At 44.0% G+C, this 20,600-nt stretch overlaps 1 protein-coding gene across 3 annotated transcripts in view; it reads right to left on the bottom strand.

Moving 5' to 3' along the window:
* The window catches only part of KIAA1549L (KIAA1549 like), a 262,887-nt gene that overhangs the window by 89,016 nt on the left and 153,271 nt on the right, over positions 1 to 20,600 (bottom strand). For 2 of the 3 annotated variants that reach the window (XM_081279969.1, XM_081279970.1), the window contains exons 2-6: positions 13,442 to 13,786; positions 10,272 to 10,877; positions 8,202 to 8,317; positions 3,944 to 4,163; positions 2,870 to 3,003 (exon numbers count right to left, since the gene is read on the bottom strand). In XM_081279969.1, coding sequence (XP_081136095.1) covers positions 2,870 to 3,003; positions 3,944 to 4,163; positions 8,202 to 8,317; positions 10,272 to 10,877; positions 13,442 to 13,786 — 1,421 coding nt within the window. Of the gene's footprint in view, positions 1 to 2,869; positions 3,004 to 3,943; positions 4,164 to 8,201; positions 8,318 to 10,271; positions 10,878 to 11,275; positions 13,787 to 20,600 lie in introns of all 3 variants that reach the window. The other variant, XM_081279968.1, reaches the window with a different exon arrangement.

Below are 20,600 nucleotides of genomic sequence, written 5' to 3'. Positions count from 1 at the left end.
CGAAATTCCACTTGAATTTTAGGATGAGTTTCTCTATTTCTGCAAATAAAAGATCACTGGGATTTTGATAGGGATTACATTAAATCTATAGATCCCCCTGGGTAATACTGACATCAATTTTTAGTTTCCCAATCCATGAACACAGGATGCCTTTCCATTTATTTGATCTTCTTGAATACACTCTTTATAACCAAGAAAATGGTGACCATTCTTGGTAGCTACACAAGCTCCAAAAATAAGAGGTCCATAGGTCTGAGACCAAAGCCACAACACTGGTCCCTGAGAGTCATGCCTGTCCTTAAATAGAAGCAGCTCTTGCAGGGGACACTTTCCTATCACATCTTTACTCTCAGGTGCCTGTAGCTCCTGACCTGGTCTCTGACTTCTCACTCACTCACACAACAATTCATTTAGCTAATTAGTCCTTCAGGCTGATGGAGCCGAGAGCTGTCGTTCTGGCTGCCCAGCACCCATTCTCCCTTCTTCTAGGACAGCACCACAATACCCTTTGGGAACCACCTCTCCTCTCCTCTCTGTCCATGTGCTTTGGATGGGGCTGCCCCACCCAGGCTCCAGGAGTGGGCATCTGAGCCAGGCCTGGTTGATTGGGACATTTCATCTCCTTGGCCACAGTCACGGATTCAGAAATGAAAACAGTGGATCCAAGGAGAACCAATCCCAGGGGTTTGACTGAAATGACACCAAAAATGGTACTTTTATACCACAAGACTATAAGCAGTAAGGATGAGGCGCCAGAGGCCACCAGACAGAACCAGAGAAAAACAAGCCAAGAGACGAAGAGAGAACATCATGAAGAAATCACTGCAGCACCTGGATTTAGTTGCGCCTAAAGTAATTAAGATGTGAACTTTTCAGCTGTGTGAGCTAATTGCTTCCTCTTTTTTTTTTGGGGGGGGGGCTTATAAGCTTGGATTCTGTCACAAAGCAGTCGTAATTAAATCAACTGCAATCTAGCCCATAATACCAAAGCTAGACAAAATTTAAAAGTCATCTTTTCAGTGACTGTTAATTAAATATTTACATGATCATATTCCATAAAAGATTCAAGGTACCTTGCACATTTTATTTAATACAATAAAATGGAAAGTTATTCATTACAAAAGCGCATCCTAGAAAAACAGATAAAAAGATAGGGATGTGGTTAGCATGTAGTTATCTATGCGTGACATAGGGACAAGAGGGTTGCTGAAGTTATACAACAGATTTGGTTCTGGGTTACCTTTCATCCAAGGCAAAAAGCAAAATAGTTAATAAAATGATTGATTTGATTATCCATTAATTTCAATAGTTTTCAAAATGTTCAAGAGCATCTAAAATCTATTAGATGCAATGTTCAAATCACTGTTATAGTCTTTTCCAAGGAAGCTTTGTTAGTTGGTTGACAAAATTTCATCTAATGGTGCATAATTAGTACCTAACAACACAAGAGAGGCTTCTTAAGGCCAAGGGCAGCTTATTTATCTTGGTGTCCCTCCCAGTGATTGATAAATAGCAAGCACTCAATAAGTCTGTGCTTCCTGAATACAATTAAAGTATGCTCTGCTGCCAAGATCTAACTAGGCTCATGCACCTGTGAGAATCACAAATCCAATCAGAAAGAAAAAGCATCCCCACAAGACAGCTGAGTCACACTCCTTACATAAATCTTAAGTCTCTGACATATTTTTAGATCCTAGTCTAATATGAACTAAATCATAATGAGACACTTCCCTATACACTTTGGATGAAACTAGCAAAAGAAAGCTGCTCACTCAAATTAAATTGTATGCTTTCTACATCATATTGGCTTTGCTGATAATTCACTTATGCTAAATGTCAATTTCAAAAGCTCTGGGTCTAATTGCAAAGGCTTTAGTCAGTAGTCAAAACAGAGACATTGAACAGTAGAGTTAATTAGAGAAATTTGGGGGGTGGATGAATATCATTAAGAAGCATCTGTCCTTAGTGGGATGCTATCTATGTAGTTGAAGAAACTGGGTCTGAGAAAGGATGTCAGTGGTTTGTGCACTGTTATCCAGGAAGCTGAAATACATGGTGTACCAGGAGGGGGATTTCCCTGGGAAAGAATTCATGTGTTTGCAAAAACTTTTGTGGAGGCCCTCATTGCCATATTGCAGAGACGCTGGTACAGCTTAGTAGATAAGAGGATGATCTTTTGGCTCAAGTTTTTGTTCCATTCTTTTCCAACTAAATGACCTTCTGGAAGGTTCATAACCTCTCTCTTAGTTCCCTGTCATATAAAATGAGGGTAAGGATAGCTCAGAAAGATGTATTGAGTATTTTGTAGCAAAATATTTGTAAAACCCACCATGGTTCCCAACATATTGTAAGCCCTCAATACAAAATGTATGTGTGTGTGTGTGTGTGTGTGTGTGTGTGTGTGTGAGAGAGAGAGAGAGAGAGAGAGAGAGAGAGAGAGAGAGAGAGAGATGATTGTTCACGTGGCTATCAGGAGTACAATCCAATGTAAATCAGAGAACAGGCAAATCTTTGATGAGTTAGCTATTTGAAATGGATTCATTTCACCTGAGACATTTGATACATTTTACATAGTAGATTCTAGTTTGATTTTTTAAAATAGTAAGTGTATTAGAAAGACTCAAGGAAGCATCACATGATAAAATTAATATAAAACCCTAAAGCACAACAGGTACTCAGTGACACAGCATCCCTCCTGTCATGGCCAGACCCCAGACAGCCTCACCCATGCCATGACTGTCTACATCATCCATCCAAGTAGCAAGTTACACTTACACAAGACTGCTTTGAAATAGGGGACCCAAGTCATTCCTTACCAACATTTGTATTTTGATTGTCAACTACACAGCCTAAAACCCCTCCTCCCTACCTGAACCATCAGGTTGCTTTTGGTATTCAGGACCTTCCTCTCAGCATCCTGGAATGCCTTCTGCAGCCGCTGCTCCATGGTCTGAGCAAACTTGCAGGAATGTATGTTATCTGACTGGCTCACAAACTGTAGCACTAGAATGAGAATGAGAAATCAGCACTCACCAAAGCTTTACATCTCAGTTCCTCTGAGTGGATACCTAATAGCTCCTAGTAGCAACCGTCATCTAAAACAGTATGATTTCAGGTTAGAGAAATTAGGCAAATAAACAGACCAGACAAGGTTTGATTTTGAAAGTGACTTGTAACAAAGAACAAATTTAAAGCATGATCTAACCTGAGAGTCCCTCCAATGCAAAAGACGTTGTGATTTTATTTGGATGGAATATACACACATCTGCTCAAAGACCAACAAATAATAACCTAAGAGAGATCATGACTTCTATTTCTTTGAAGGGACAGAAAAAAAAATCAATCGACCTCCATTACTAAGTTGATTGTTTTCATTTCAATGGTTTCTCCACTCTTGTGGTTTACAAACGTTGCAAATCAGAAATCACCAGGGAGCTTGAAAGAAAGAAAGAATCCAAGGTCTAAGCTCAGAGATTCTGATTCAGTGATATTTGGGATCTACAGCTCCAAACTACAGATTTTATGGAGACTCAAGTTTTATTGGTGTCCACTGGTAATACAGGAAAAAAAAAGCAATATGGTACTCAGTGCTCATATGTACTAATTATAAGTTGGGAAGAAAAGCTCCTAATATGGGACATTTCTAATAAACCTCAGGTTAGAAAAGTTTAGGCTGATGAGTTGGGTACTTGGACATTTGATTAGCAGGACACTTTAAAGAAGGTACACAGAGACTTTAAAAGATGGCAGAGACATTTGATACATTTTACATAGTAGATTCTAGTTTGAATTTTTAAAATAGTAAGTGTATTAGAAAAACTCAAGGAAGCACCACATGAGAAAATTAATATAAAACGGCAATGGAGTTTTTAGACAGGTATCCACTCAGTAACGCCCCTGACCTTAGACTGCATAGGAATCCTTTCCTTCTGCAGTTACTTGCCTGTTTTCAGCTGGAAGTAGCCTGCAGGCTGGGGCTTCCATGAGGAGGCAAGGACGGCCACAGACTGTAAGTTTGGGGTATGTTGCTTCAGATCTGCAGTGACGTTGCTGACTCCATAAACACCCAGCATTTCTATCACAACAGCAGGCAAGTATACCAACCTTCCTTTGGTAGCATAATAACCAACTGTGATGTTGTGAGAATGTTCCAGAATGTCCACCTACAAAACAAATGGACCCCCCAGAACTCACTGTTTATTTCCGCAGTACTTTAAGTTCTTAGTGCTTCTGAGAACCACAACTGTTACTTAGCAAGGCAGGGGAATAGGATTTTCTCCTTCCACAAACATTCTAACCCTCTTGTACATCATGCATGGATTAAAGCAGAAGAATGACAATACAACAAAATAAAATTTACAACAAATCTACATGGGACTGAATTAAATCTGCTTTTTTTAAACAATGAATGTTATCACTTTTTTTAAGAGAGAGAGAGAGAATTTTTTAATATTTATTTTTTTATAGTTTTTTTTGGCAGACACAACATCTTTATTTGTATGTGGTGCTGAGGTTCGAACCCAGGGCCGCGTGCATGCCAGGCGAGCATGCTACCACTTGAGCCACATTCCCAGTCCTTAAATCTGCTTTTGTATATTTTGAAGTGCCTCAGTATAATCCTGTGAGCATTCATTATTACCGGAAAGGAAGAGAAGAGATAATGTACAGACAAAATTTCCAGCGAATGGGATGCTGGGGAAAACAGTTTTATTATGTTTCTCTTCATTTGTTAGAATTAAAAGGCAGAAATGATAAATTAAGTGGGGCATCTTCAGGAGATGGGTCAAGAAGTAAACAAAGTAAATTCCTTAATCTAGAAGCAGAGAGACTTGGCTTGTTCAGACTTGGCTCTATCTTTGGCTGGGACACTGGTTCAAGGCCAGGGCACAGACAAGTCACAGAGACCTTGTCTCACAGCTGAGTCAAGGGACACCCAATGACCTGAGCTCTTTCTATCTCAACAGGAACATTTGGAGGCTTCAGAATTTATTCTTATTTTGTTTTCCTTTTTTGATGTTTATATTAAGAGTTCTGAGTGTTTTTGTTCTTTATATATATAAATATAATGCTTGTTATACAATCAGCATTTCTGGAAGACAGAATAACAATTGCCTCTAATATATCCACCATCACTGTAATATAATTATACAACAACTTCTAAGGTTATTTCCTTTCAGTCCCCCTAGTAATACATGTATATTTCACACATATAAATATATGCATGTATATACATATATGCATGCACTCTAGATATTTCTTCCTAACCTACTCTTTCCCCCATTTATTTATTTATTTATTTATTTATTTATTTATTTATTTATTTATTTGGTGGTGCTGGTGATGGAACCCAGGGCCTTATGCATGATAGGCAAGTACTCTATTGCTGAATTATATCCCCAGTGTTTGTTTGTTTGTTTGTTGGTTGATTGGTGTTTCTTTTTCTTAAACAAAAGAATTTTATTATCTCATAGTTCTGGGGGCTTGAAGTCTGAGACCATGGTTGGCCAGCATGGTCAGGTTCTGGGGAGGACTCTTTCCCACTCTGCAGACAGCTGCCTTCTCACTGTGTGCTCATGGGACCTTTCCTTAGTGAGCACTTGCAGAGTGTCTCCAATTTTTTTTACTGTGGCAAAGTACACATCTCATACCATCTACCTTATTAACTGTCTTTAGCTGTACAGTTCAATGGTATTAAAAACATATATAATGGGTACCCAGCACCACCACCCATCTCCAGAACTCTTTTCATCTTGTAAAACAGAACCTCTCATGTCAGGGTGTTTTCAAGGCCTGCTTTCCCCCTCATTCTTGCATATCCACCAGAAGAGTCATGTGGGACTAGTGGGGGACATGGCTCAGTGGTAGAGAGCTTGCCTGGCATTCATGAGGTCCAGGGTTCAAGCTCCAGCACCACAAAAAGAAAAAGATAAAAATAAAAAGTGTCATGTGTGTTTTCCAAAAAAAAAACAAGGTAATGGATTTTGCAACAGGATGGGTGTGGTTTGGTCCCTCCAAGGTGCATTATCATTGGTTCTTTACTAAAGATGGTGTAAAAGATGATAGAATGAGATGGACATCATTACCTTAGGTACATGTATGACTGCACATATTGTGTGACGCTATATCATATACAACCACTGAAATAAAAGGTTGTGCTGTAGTTGGTACAATAATTCAAAATGCATTCTACTGTCATATATACCTAATTAATAAATAAATTAACAAAAAAGATGATTATAGGTGGAACAAGAGAAGCTTCAGGGCAGACCATAAACAGGCTGAAATGACAGCCAACTCACCCAATGAGAGAACCACTCCCCTTTCAACCCTTCTAGTTAGCTCAAAGAACAAGCCAAAGCCAGGTCAGGAACGATTTGCTTTCAACACCTCCCTGACCCTTGCTAGTTCTTCTCTTAAACAAACAAAGACATGAGGAATAGCGTTGGATTTAACAAGCTGTTTGGGTCCCATGATTCTCATTTTGCCACTATCTTTTATTTGTGGCAAATGATCCTTATTTCCACGTTTGGTGGTAATAGCAAATATCCTTTCAAAAGAAATGCATTTAAAATGTTTAAAGTGAGGGATGGGGTTGTAGCTCAGCTGTGCACTTGCCTAGCACATGTGAAGCACTGGATTCAATCCTCAGCACCATGTAAAAATAAATACATAAACAAAAAGGTATTGTGTTCATCTACAACTAAAAATAGTTTTAAAAAATTTGAAGTGAACTTAGCCTTAAAGAAGAATGAAATTATGGCATTTGCTGGTAAATGGATGGAACTGGAGAATATCATGCTAAGCAAAATAAGCCAATTCCAAAGAACCAAAGGCCAAATGTTTTCTCTCCTATGAGGATGCTAATTCACAAGGAGGGAGAGAGAATAGAGGTATTTTGGACGAGACAGGGGATAGTAAAGAGAGGGGAGGGGGCATGGGGATAAGAATGATAGTTGAATGAATCAGACATTATTACCCTGTGTGCATATATGATTACACAACCTCTGTTAACTCTACATCATGTACAAACAGAAGAATGAGAAGTTATACTCCATTTATATATGATGTGTCAAAATGCATTCTACTATCATGTATAATCAATTAGAACTAACAAAAAATATATTTAAAGAACTGAAAGAAACAAATTTCATGTGAACCAATTTGGGTCTGAGGTGAGGTGCAGAAAAGACAAAAGCTGTGTGGGTAGTTGGGGAACGGCTGAAGTTTATTGAAAACCTCATCAGGCGACTAAATGGGAACATTCACATTTCAATGGTCAAGTAAAATTTCTGGAGTAGAAACCACATAACCATCCCATGGAGTATGTTTCTATTGTTTCTTTCCTTTTTTTCCCTCCCTCCCTCCCTCCTTCTCTTCCTGTCCATCTTTCTTTCTCTCTTCTCTCTCTCTCTCTCTCTCTCTCTCTCTCTCTCTCTCTCTCTCTCTTTATCTCTCTCTTTCTTCTGTAGAATTATAGAAGAGAGACTGACAAGGACCCATAAACTATGTGCCAAACCCATTGCTAGTCCTTGGTGTGGTGGGCGGAGAGGGGACCACTGAGCTGAACACAGCTGTAGGTCAGAACATCAAAGGAAGAAGCCAGAACAATATTTCTAAGTGGTATAAAAGGGAGTCCACTGACTGCCAATCACATTTACTGCTCTAACACTTGGAGTCAAACCAAAAGAGTGTAAAACAAAGCTTCCATCACTTGGACATGCCACCCAAATCAGCCAGCAGTTGTTAAACAGTACTTGGCATTGAAGTGTTCGGGGGGGGGGGGGGGGGATTGTTTACTTCCCTGTGTGCTGCTAGCAATTTTAGCAAAGTTGGACTCAATTTACAAGTCAGAATGATTTTTAAATGTCCAGAAATAAATCACTATTTAAAATGGTGTGAAAGATAAAAGAAAAAGCAATGGATGGTTTCTGGAAAATTATACAGACAATATTAAATGCTCTCCCTACACAATGGGAAAACGGAACCGTTTAAAACAATATATCCAGGCTTTTTAAAAAAAAATCAACATAGGCAATTAGTCTCAGTTTCCCATCTCCAGCCACAGTCATTTACCAAAATGAAGAAAGATTCCACTTCTGGAAAATGTGGGTGTTGGGGGGAGGATGAAGACAATCTAAACAACACCTGGACCCCTGAGGCACACGGAGACGGGTTAGCTGGGTGCAAAGTGAGGAGCTTACGTGAGCAGAGACGTCGTTCTGGTGGAAAGCCTTCCGCAATGCCTGCGTGAGCCCTCTGGCTACATTGAGCTTCAAGGACTCAATGCTCTGCCCTCTCCTTTGGGTTATAAAGAGAACTGTGAGGGGAAACAAGCATGGTAATCAGAGTAAGGTCCAAATCTCATAATGAACATGCCCTCCCCTCCTCTGGCCACCATCTCCTACAAATTCTGAACAAAGCTGAGAAGCAAAGGCCCACCAATGAGGGGATTGGCTGGGACAGAGGCTTTGTTGGTCCTGCTAAAGTTTGAAAGAAAGAAGGTCCTAGCCATTTGTGTGGCCCTGAAGACAAAGATTATGCTGGTGGCACTTCATTTCTGACACGTGTTGCCTCTGACCTTGAAAGCCAGGCTCTCTGGGGCGGGGCCCTGCTCTGGATGCTGCAGCCCCAGACAACCCTGAAACTGGAAGGACGGAGACAGGGATGGAGATACACAATGGGGAAGAGGCATCTGTAATTGAATGTGACACGTGCTATTGGAAGGGAAGCCCAGGATGCTTTAGAGCTTCTGAGAGGAGCATCCAGCGCTGAGTTGAAAAAGGGGCTGGGATCAGGGAAGGTTTCCATGGGACTGATGCTTTGGCTGAGTCTCAAAGGATAATAGGAGTGAGCTAGGGGAGGGGAGGGACTGCCCCCACCCAGTACCAGCAGAGGGAACGCCAAGTGTAAAGGTGCAGGGGACAGAAGTGAAATACTTCAGTGTGCAAATTTAGGGCAACAAGAAATGAGGAGTTCTCAGCAAAGGAATGCATTTGAGAAGGTTCCCTTGACTGCAGACTCCAAAGCAGATTGGAGGGTGGGGTTCTGCAGGCAGAGAGAGGAATGTGGTTAGTGTTGCAGAAATTTTGGTGAATGAGGACGACAGCGTGAACCCAGGAAGTAGTGGTGTGAACCAGGATGAGAGACGAGGTTTTTCAGGAGGGAGAACTGAAAGCAGCTGGTGGCTGGTTAGACATGGCTGGGGCTGTGGGGAGGGAAGGAAGAGAGAGGAGAGGATGCATGGGGGGGGGGGAGGCTGCCCCTCAGAGGAGAAGGCGTGGGTCTGGAGAGAGTGGGGAGGGGGAGCGGAAAACCAGATGGGATCATTTATTAAGAAGCAGTAAGAGATACTGTACTTTCTGCTAGGCCTAGTTTCACGATTTCCCATTTTAGAAAAGGATATGTCTCAAGATATAATTTCATTTAATTCTTTGCGGGGCGAGGAGGAAGGCGGGATGCGAGCATTCAGCATTGGCATGCTCTCTCAAATAATTTGTCTAATGCTTTTTATAGCAGACACTAGCACACTATTAAAAGCACCCTGTGCATTCGAGGGCTGCTCTGCTACCACGGGGAACTGGGGCTAAAAAGACAGCATCCCGCTTTGCCCACGGTTCTAGGGCTGCCTGCAGAGCTTTTTCAAGAAACTCTCCCCTTTAAACATGAAAAATAAATCCGGGGCTCCCACCTTGTAAACCGTAGCTGTGCTTTTTGTATCTGCTGATTAAGAAAACATGACAAAAAGCTTTTCTGAATTCTGCAGCCCTTTCCAAGACTTTGTATTAAACAAATCACATCATTTATTCATGCGAGACATCCCTGATGCACTCTGCAGGCAAAACACGATGCACGTTGGCATTCTTAGACCTACGGGAAACACTGTGGTTTCCCAGGGGCCTCTCATGTCAGGACTGATCCTAGAACTAGAATCCATGTCACCTCATGCTCCTCCCCTCCTTTGACACTTGTTGAAGATCAAGGTTTCTCAACCTCAGCATACTGATATTCTGGGCTGGATTTTTTTTCTTTTTTTGGTCTGGGGCTGTCCAGTGCATTGTGGGGTATTTAGCAATATCCCAGATCCCTATCCCACTAGAGCTCAGTAGCACCCCCACCCCCTCTCACCAAGTGCAGTAACTGAAAATGTCTCCAGATGTGGCCAAATGTCTCCTGAGGGAAGGAAGACAAGGTCACCCCAGATGAGAAACATTGATCTCTCTGAGGCCAGGCTGTGGCTTTCAAGTCCAACCAGAAGGACAGCAGCCTCTCACCTGTCTTCACCAGGAGTTTATCAGACATCTGACATTCCAGGTTGGACGCCATTTTGCCAGTTGTGACCACCGCAGTGGACGAAGCAGGGAGAGAAGCATCCGTGTTTTCTGCTTGCAAAGGGGGCAAGCGGGTGGCCTTCACTAATGCTGTAACGGAGGTCAACGCTGCGGTGACCGTCAGCGGGCGAGGGGTGGATGCCCTCGGTGTCTCTGGCTTGGTGGGGTTTGGGAGGCCTGTGTGCATGGCTTGTGGCTTCCTGGGGAGGTGTGTTGTGGACAACAGGCCCGAGGCAGCACCCGTGTCCCCCTGCATGGCTGTGTGTGTGCTCATGGTGTATGCTGTTCTGGCAAACATGTAGGTTGGCGTGAACGGGAGGGCTGTATGGATCGCCCCTGCTGTTGCCTTTGGGCCAGATGCTGCCTTGTTGGTGACATTTTTAGCTAGAGCAGTGGTGGAACCGCTCTTGGTTAAGCCGCTGCTGCCGGTGCCCTTGGCAACCAGGGCCGCAGATAGCGCCTTTGGACTCGACTTCCTCAGAAACAATGTGGCCGCGGCCGCTGCTGCTGCTGTTGTTGGCTCTACCTTGGATGACACCGAGGAGTCCACTGTAAAGAGAGAAGAGGCAAAGCTCGTCACTGGCCAGGAATACACACGCCATTTGTTCTGATGATGAATGGAGGGAACCTATGGGTTAGCTGGGGTGAGGAGTGTCAGCTCTCTGCGCTGGCAAGCAAAACAACTTAGGCTCATTAAGGTAATTAACCCTAATGAGAATGCCGCTTACAGCCAAGCCATGGTTGGTAAAAAGGGCAGAAACACTCTAAAAAAAAACAAACAAAAAATGAAGTGGGTAGAGGATCAACTATGTGTCTACTTGGGCTGCTGACTCTCACTTCTGAAGGGGAGGTATGTGCCTTCAGAGCAAAGCTGGATGTTGAGCTTGAGGATGCTTTGGTCCCGAAAGCAGTCATACCTGTTTTTTGGGTACCAAGAAACAAACTACCTGCATTAGTGGTTGCACCTGTCCATTTCTTGTGCTGAGAAGCTTGCAGCACTTTGGAGGGGGTCCTGGGGAAGGCACTGGTGGATAGAGGAGGAGATTCAGCAGCTGACTGAGAGCCAAGATTGCTCCGGAATGACGTGGAAGCAGTTATTCTGGGTGATGGGAAGATGTCACTGGAAATGTGGGACCCTGTATCCGTTCCATCGGAAAGCATGTCCTGCAAGCTTGTTGAAGAAGATAGACGTGGCCAGGTCAGCCAAAGAGGATGACTTGACTGGGCAGAACGTTGACTTGTGGATGGGTAATATTCAACCTTGGCTGTTTGGAAGTCTCTGGGATGGTTGTGATGGCTTGTGGGCCAGAGGTCTGTATGATTTCCAGCCAAGGTGACTTCCGACTGCTGCACAGGCTGGTTGGTGCTTGTCCTAAGGACCAGATCTTGGATGTTAAAGCCTTCTGCAGCCACTGAATGCCCAGCAGTATCTTTGATGTTCTGAGATTTTACTGCTTTGGCAGCTGAAGTTAAACCCCAGGGAAGAGAAGTGGCAGCTGAACGAACTTCCCAACTGTCGGAGTTAATTGTGTGACCATTTGGACCATCACTTGTTTGCTGCTGCAAGCCAGATATTGTGGAATCTCTGGAAAGGGTTCCTGTTTTTGCTGAAAGAGAACTCCAGAAAACATCTGTGGTTGTTGGCTTTTTCATGTCTCCCATTGTTGAGAAATCATCAGCATCAGTGGAGGAGGGAGATGCTGTCACCTGCTTGGAAGCAGAAACGGGCGATTCAGAATGGCCCTCAGCTGCTGTGTCAGTCTCCAACTTTGTGCTGGCAAAGCCAGGAGATGGGAAAACCATGTGGGTGGTCTGAATGGTGGGCCTGGAGGCTGGAGGTGACCCTGAAGGAAGGAGGTTTGTTCCTGATGTTGTAATGACGGGAGATGACATTGGATTGGAGCTAAAGTCAGAGCGGAATCCATTTACAGTGTGAGGACTCAAAACTTCTTTGCTTGGAATAGTCACATTTGCCTTTTTATTTTTCCCTAAAAAGGCTGTCACGCTGACCTCTTTCTGCAGGGGAAATGTCCAAGTTGTGGAAAGAAGATCAGGAAGGTTCCTTGAGAGGAACAAGTCTGTGGCTGCAGGAAGGGCCCCGTCATTGCCTCCTTCTTGAGGTGTGGGCATTTCAGGTACAAGGGATGGCAAGGTACGCTCTTCTGCAGGCTGAAGGACAGCCATCACGGAGGGAAGGTTGCCTTTCCCATTTGATGGCGATGCGGGAACTGTCCCAGAAAGGACAGCTTGCCCTTGACCCAGAGGAGTGAAAGGCAGCAGAGCAGGCACCAAAGATGTGTGTTCGGTTGAAAGGGCAGGCCTTCTGGAATTCTCTGGATCTGCTGACAAATGTGGTGGGTTAGCAGGGTCACTTGCAGTAGTTGCAGGGGCTAGCTTTCTGCTGGTCATTTCTATGGTCACTGATTCTGCAGTTCGAAACAATGAAAGCTCAGCCACCTGGGTCGCTGCTGCCGTGCTCTTAAAAGTTGGCAAAGACACCCCATTGTGCGCTCTTTTAGCCCCCGCAGTGTGGACTGGGTGGGTGGATGCAGGACTCGAAGCCACTTCCATCATGGACCATGAGGGGGTCCCACCTGGAAGCCGAGGAAGACCTCCAGGTGCTAGGGTCGGGGGAGGCAGACGGGCCAATTCTGCCATGGAGCTCAAACCCCCAGGTGTGGGTGAGCCTGAAGAGTGGGAACCCTCTTTGGGGGATAGTTCAGAGTACTGCTTTGTTAAGGATCCAGAAAAACTTAGATGAGGGACACCTAGGGAACTCTGGGCATTTGGGGATGGAATGTGGTTCATTTTGTCAAAAGCTGGGTTTAGGGCATTAGCCACAGTCTGAGCTGAGGAGGAGTCGGGAGGAGCTATTTGGGGAAACAAAGGCACATGGGTGGGACGCTCTGCTGGCTTAGAGGAGGTGATGGAATGAGGTGAGTTGGAGGTCAATGGAGAGGATGAAGGTGGAGGAGGAAGTGGGAGCATATCTGATCTCAGGGGATGCTCCGAAAGGGAAGGAGTCCCTACCCGCGGCTGAGATGGGGGGACGGCACTCAAGGTCACCGATGGGACTGTGGACCACGGGGGAAGCATGCGGGCGTGAGGCAAACCTGACACGTCCGCTGCTTCTCTTCCCCCTGGAGGCCTCGGTTGGACCAGGGACTCGCTGGAATCTTTAGAGGGCTCCAGGGAGGCGCTCTGTCTGCTTCCTTGGTAAAGGGAAGGAGAGAAGTCCACGTGAGCCCTGGCCCTGCGGTGTGCCCTGGGCGGAGGTGTCCGGGCTAACTGTAGCAAGCTCGTGTTATCGGGGGACTGTTCCAGCACGTTCTTGATTCTGTCCACCGCCAAAGAAGACTTGACTTCCGAGAAAGGCCATGTTGGTGAAATTGGTAACAACTTCCCATGAGGAAATGACTCCGGGGTTGGGGTGACGTGGATCTGCAGATTATCTGCTCCTGTGAAACAAAGTATTTGCAGTAAGGCATTGGAATCAGGAAGGTGCTGGAGGATGGGCAAGACAGGCCCCCTTCCTGGTCTTAGAGCTTATTCAAACAACCAGTTAAATCTCTACAAATATCCACAGGATGGGGTTGGTGAGAGCATTCTTTGATGAAGGGATATTTAAGCAAAAATGTGAAAGATATTCACGTATTATTTTTTTTTAAATCTACCTTCATTCATACCTACCTATAAAGTACCAATTATTAAAAACAATAAATAGATGGGAGAAAGGCCAGTGGAGTAGAAGAGGGGGAACAGGATGCAGGAAGAAGGAGAGGGAGGAAGGAAGGAGGTACTGGGAACAAATGACATTCCATGCACGAGTGACTATGTCCAAAGGAACCCCAACATTATGAATAGCTATAATGCACTCATAAAAACATTTTTAAAAAATAGCTTGTAGCACCTATGAGATTTGAACCATAAAACTCACAACTTAGAAAAAAAGGTAGCTACCTGTCATGACCAATAACACCACAAGTAAATCTCCTCCAAGAAACTCATATGCCCAACACTCTTAAAGGACTATGCATCTGAGCGTGGATCTTCTTTTAGGTCTCTAAGGCATCTCCACTGAAATATCTGAGGTTGCCTGTTTGGAATGATGGCGCCGATGAAACATATAGCTCTTCTTGGGTTTAAAAGGATCCCTGATGCTATCGTTCACACCGAGTCAAGTAGCAAAGGAGATTGCTTTCAGATTAGGCTGTTTCAGAAAGAAAAATGACTCACCCAACCTAGGACAGGAGACACCTCTCACAAGGCCTGGTGTCACTATAAGCACCTGCGGAGACCAGAGCTGTCAGAACAAATGTGTGAAACCTTAGGCAGGGGAGGGGGGCGGGCTCCACAGGAAACGGGGAGATGAAATCTCAGGAAGCTGGGAACTTCACCTATCCTGTCTGATGATTCCCCTTTCCACAGTTCCTGAGGATTGGTGGTGCAGAGTGGCTAAATGTCCTTAATTAATATTTTAAAGATTCTTCTAGAACCTTCTATATAGGGCTATTTGATATAAATAATCACGTCAAGAGGTAAAGTCAGAAACTATGGGTCTGCTCATATCCTCAGCCCCCGGAGCTGCATATGAGTGTCTGCACGACTGTCACATGGAGATGGTGACAACAAGCACATCCAAACTACCCACTGGGCCATGGTGAGCAGCAAATGAAATCATTATTGCGGCGGAAGGACAGATTTCCAGAGACGCACTAAACAAATGAGCTGTTGTCACAGGCTCTGCACCCTATGTTTGTGTGTTCAATGAAAGAGGACACTGTGGTCCAGACAAGGGACACCCTTTGCCGGAAGCCACATAACTGATCAGGGGCAGAAGCAGGTCTGGATGTGGAGGCTCCTCTCTCCTGTGCGGGGCTTCCTCTCCACCATGCTTTTCTCAGGTTGGTACCTATTCTTCACATGGCATTCTGCCAACCAAAAGAGCAAACAACTAAAGCTAAAGTCTTATTACATTGGAGCTTTTAGAATCCGCAAGATTTTCTGCAGTCCCAAAAGCTAAGTAGTAATTTTTCCTTGAAATGATCTTTACCGTTGTCTTTTGTAAGATTTGGAAAAGTAAGGAGTATCTTTCACTCTGAATTAGGGAACACGTGAAAAACAAATTTCCCGACCCTTTGCTTTCTTTCTTTTTTTTTTTTTTTAATTTCCCATTCTTGGAATTTACAGATGCTCAAGAAATTGTCCTCAAGTCATTTTTAGAACATGCTGGGGTGTAAGCCAATACTATAACCATCTTTAAAGGATTTGTTGATGATCCATTTTGTAAGCAATACCAAGCCCTTCTGGGCAAGTCATCTAACAAGCCCCACTTAGCCTGAGTGGCTCCTTATAACCAGATCAGAATCATCAGGGCTCCTACCTGCAGAGGCAAAGCTCCCTCTGGCCTCTGCTAGCCAAACCTCACCTTAAACACAAATCAATGGCAAGAGGTACATAGCTTCAGGACACCAAAGTGTACACAGTATTGCGTTCAAGTATGTGCAAACCCTGGGAAATGCTTCATAGTTTGCAATGGATGTGCTTCTATATCACCACATGCAGCCCAAGGAGCCATTCATCCCCAGTCAGTTGCAATGTTACGTGGAGGGCTGATCTTGCTTTCACACCTCAGTCCTTCCTGTTCGTAGCCTCAACTTCACACTTTGCATGCAGTCTGGGAACATGGGTGAATATAGAATCCATATAAGGTCATTCTGCATTTTCATGTTTTCCAGTTACATTTTAGAGTCCATTTTTGTTGCTTAGATGTTGGGTAATATTTATGCATGATTTCTTCTTTTGTACTTTCACGGAAATAGATTTGACCATGAGTTCAATTCATGGATTCAAGAGTCAAAACAAGAATTTATCTTGTTTCAAATAAATAGCCTTGTAACTCAAAAAGAATGCTGTAAGCCAAGTACTTTTTGCTTTCAGTAGGTTGGCTCACAAACTCTTACACAAAAATCTTGCCAACAGGACGGGAAGAAGAATGGGTCATTGGGTGATAATGTAAGTGTTTTGTATCTAACTGAGAAGCCTTGAGTAACTCAGGAATCTCACTCCTGTCTGAGAATTAGCACCCCTCTTTAGAAACCGGTTTCCTCTTTATGATGTAAAACATCTCCCAAAGTATTTAAAATCAGCATACGACAGTGACACAGCCACATCAATGTTTATAGCAGCTCATTTCACAATAGCCAAACTATGGAACCAAACTAGGTGCCCTTCAACAGATGAATGGATAAAGAAAATGTGTGTGTGTGTGTGTGTGTGTGTGTGTGCGCATGTACATACAATGGAATATTATTGAGCCATAAAGAAGAATGAAATTATGGCATTTGCTGGTAAATGAATGGATCTAGAGACTATTATGCTAAGTGAAATAAGCCAGTCCCCAAACACCAAAAGCTGAATGTTCTTTCTGATATATGGATGCTAACCCACAAGAAGAGAGGGTAGAGATGTGCTTTAGTCAGCTTTTTTGCTGCTGTGACTAAAAGGACCCATCCAGAACAATTATAAAGGAGGAAATGTTTATCTGAGTGCTCATGATTTCAGAGATCTTAGTCTTAGATCTTACTTGAGGTACATGGAAATATACACACATCAAGTTCCATCTCTACTCTGGAACCGATTTCTAAATAGGCTAGGGTAAATAACAAAAAATACCCAAACTACGATGACAGCAAAGGCTAGTTTCTTGTTCGTGTAACCTGTTCATCCTTTGTCAGAGGGGTCTTTTGCTTATCCTCATCCCCAAGGCACCCAGACCAGAAAACCAGCAATCATGTCTAACACTTCTAGTTTCTTTCTTTTCCTCCTTTTTTTTTTTCAAATTTAGCAACAACCTGTAGGAATATAATATTTCTAGGGTTTTTGTTGTTGTTGTTGTTGACAGAACAGGTCTTTGCTTTTAAAAAGTGAGGATCTTCCTCCAGCATTTAAGTGTCCTGCCCCACAAGCGAAGCTTACCGTTTCCTCCCACACCTGATTGGTCAGAACCAGTCACATGGCCTCAGCCAACCCCAAAGGTAGCCTGAAGTTTAGCCTTGAAACTTCACAACTTCACCCGCTCAGAAGGTGGAAACAGAAATACATGGTGAACAGCATCCGGGATTCTCACAGGAGAGGGTAGCATACAAATCTTTTCAAAATGGTCTGTGGAAACTTTTCCCCAGGAGGTGTTTGAAACAGAGTTTTAATAAAAGCTATCTTGGGGAGCACCAAATTCTAATTGGGAAAACAGCAGAATCTAGTAGAAATAAATCCACTAGAGACCATTTTTCTTCACTTTTTTGTGGAGTTTTTCATCAGCATGCTGAGGTAGTAATTTTATTGGAATACCTATTTATTGGAATATCTTATTTATGAAGAGAAACATTATCTTGAGTAGGATACAACAGTCACATGAAAACTAGGGCCTTCAAGGCATGCCGACAAACGTTTGTGCCTGACGCTGACCCTGGAGAGTCAGTTTACCCTTCCCCACAATTCAGAGAGTATTCTCACAGTAAAGATGCTTTAAAAGGCTGAGTGGAGAGGACCCAAATCTGTCTAAACCATGCAGAAAGGGGGATGCGGGTGTGATTTAGCACTCCAGGAACAGAACCAGGGCCGGGGGAAGAGGCACAAGGAGAGATTAGACCCGATAAGAACAGATTTCTCCAATTATTAAAACTATGGAAAACAGAATGAGCTGGCTTCAGGTCAGTGAGTTCTCCACCACTAGAAGAACCCAAAGGGTCATGTTTCAGATTGACTCAACTCCACCTTCCCTCCTTCCCGCCTCCATTTCTTCTGTCCATCTGTAGTATGTGCCGTATGCCAGACACTGAGTAAAGGAATGTCTTAAAGAAAAAATATACATAGTCTGTGGCTTCACAGAACTCACAGTTCTCGGGCAGATGTGGATGTAAAGCAAACATTCTCACAAATGTAAAAACGACAGATGAAAGATGCATCATCCTTAAGAGCATGCAATGGGACTCTATCAAGGAAATGAGGGAGCACATCACTGGGGAAGTGACTATCAAGATCCAAAGAATGAATAGAGGGCTAATCAAGCAAAGAGGATAAAGGAAAGTATTCCACATAGAGAGATAAGCATAGGCAAAGGCCCTGGGGCAGGTAAAAGCATGAGGACAAGGAGTAGAAATAAGGTAGCCATGGCTATTGGGAAGAGCAAGGTGGGCATAAGATAAGGCTGTAGAGGTAGGTTGGCCAGACCACTGGGGAACTGCAAGTTTTAGTTCAATGGAGAGGGTGAGGGAAAATGATGTTCAGGAGCAAATTGGTATGTTGGATGAATCATTTTGTCTGTGGAGTGCAAAATTGACAGCAGGAGTGAATAACAGGAGTCATAAGACACCTGCAGAGGACCAGGCACAAGATAATAGGAAGGTCGTAAAGAAGAGTTGGGTGGGAGATGAAAATAGATAATCCCTAATGGTCTCTTTTGATCCTCAGAATTAAGCATTTTAGTTTTCCTCACATTTTGTATTTATACAAATATAAATACAGCTTTAAAAAAAATGGCTGCAGATTCTCCTTGATGCCTCCCACTCAGAGGGGGAGACTGTATCCCCTTCTCCTTGAATCTGAATGCATTTGAGTTTGTTCACCAGAGTGTGGAGGGAGCAATGCCACTGGACGTCATGAAGGGCCACGCCGCAGTAGCTGGGTGCCTGGGACGGTCCCTCGCACTCCCTCCTGGAACCAGGACGCCTCTCCACACACAGCCCATGCCCCAGCAGAGCCCATGCCAACCACTCCAACCCCCCGTCCGGCTCAGCCACACCTCCCCAGCACCCCAGCCCAGGCACCAGGCACGAGAATGGAGCAGCTTCCAGATCATTCTACCCCCAACTCTCTGAATCACCCAAGCTGTTCAAATCTTCCCCCTTGAAGGCCCAGACATCGTGACGCAGAAACACACTTGTCCCCATCGCCCTATACGAACCCCCCAATCCATGAGCATAACTATCCCGAGGGGGTGGTTGGCTGCACAGAAATACAATAAGTGAAGTTAATACACATGGGACGGGGTCCCTCCCTTTTGAGACACACTATAGGTTTAATCAGATGCTCAAAAGGAATCAGAGGTCAAAAAAATAGTCAGGAACCCTTAATTTCAATGAATAATACTCCTTATGCACAAGATGTTATAATCATATCTATGAGAATTAAGTAAAATATACATCTGTATTAATTAAAGTTCAATCACAAAAAGCAAAAGAATAGAAGAAAAATTTTGAGGGGGCAATGAGAGCCAGGGGGTGTTTCTTAAGAAGGGAAAATCAATTTTGGAGTACAGGGCAAGGTCAAGTTACAGAGGGTGGGTCAGAGGCCAGCAGGGGCAGCCAAGGTGCCTTTTGTGATCCCTCTCCTGGAGCATGAGCAGAACCTGTGACTTGCTTCTAGCTGGCAGAACGAGGCGAGGGTGCTGGGATGTTACTCGTGTGATTATGTCACCTGGACCTGCTAGCAGACTCACCCTCCTAGACAACTTGATGAAGGAAGAGGCCATATTGTAAAGGTTCTCGTGGGAAAGAGCCATGGGCGGCCTGCAGGACCTGCAGGCAATCTCTAGGAGCCAGGTGCAGCCCCGTGGAGCTGACAGACCGAAGCTGGCATTTCCGTGTGTAGCCACGAGAAACACATTCTGCCGCTGACCTGGCTGAAAGTGGATTCTTCCCCAGCCATGCCTCCAGATGACAATGTGAGCCGGCCACCTCCGTGACTGCCGTCTGAAGCCCTGGGCAGAGGACTCAGGGAAAGTGGCCCCAACCCCCTGACCCATGGGAAAATGTGAGGTAATCAAAAAAGGTTAAGTCCTAAAAGTTTGTGGTAAAATGTTACATAGCACTAGAAAACTAACCCAGGTAGGAAGCCGGGAGCTATGGAAGGTTGTCTGTAGGAAGAAGAAACAGAGGGCAAGATAACCGGATTGAAAAGTAGCATGAAGGATGATGACAGGTTGACGTCCAGACAGTCCAAAAGAAGCACAAGTATGGGTTAGGGTTAGGGTTAGGGTTAGGGATGTAGCTCAGTGTTAGAGCGCTTGCTGAGCACGTGTGAGGCACTGAGCTAGACTCTCAACAACACATAAAAATAAATAAATAAAAATAAAGGTATTGTGTCCATCTGCATCTCAAAAAAATTTTTTTTTTTAAAAAAGAAGCACAAATTTGAGTGGAGTATGGAAGGGAATGGGTTGTGAAATGAGAAGTTTAATACAGAGCCTGGGACTCAACTGAGAAATTACCT

This window comes from Spermophilus citellus, assembly GCF_964194105.1.
Source record: "Spermophilus citellus genome assembly, chromosome: 2".
In the NCBI taxonomy this organism is placed as follows: domain Eukaryota; kingdom Metazoa; phylum Chordata; class Mammalia; order Rodentia; family Sciuridae; genus Spermophilus; species Spermophilus citellus.
Note: the sequence above shows the minus strand (reverse complement) of the source record. Positions and strands in the feature narration are given on the sequence as shown.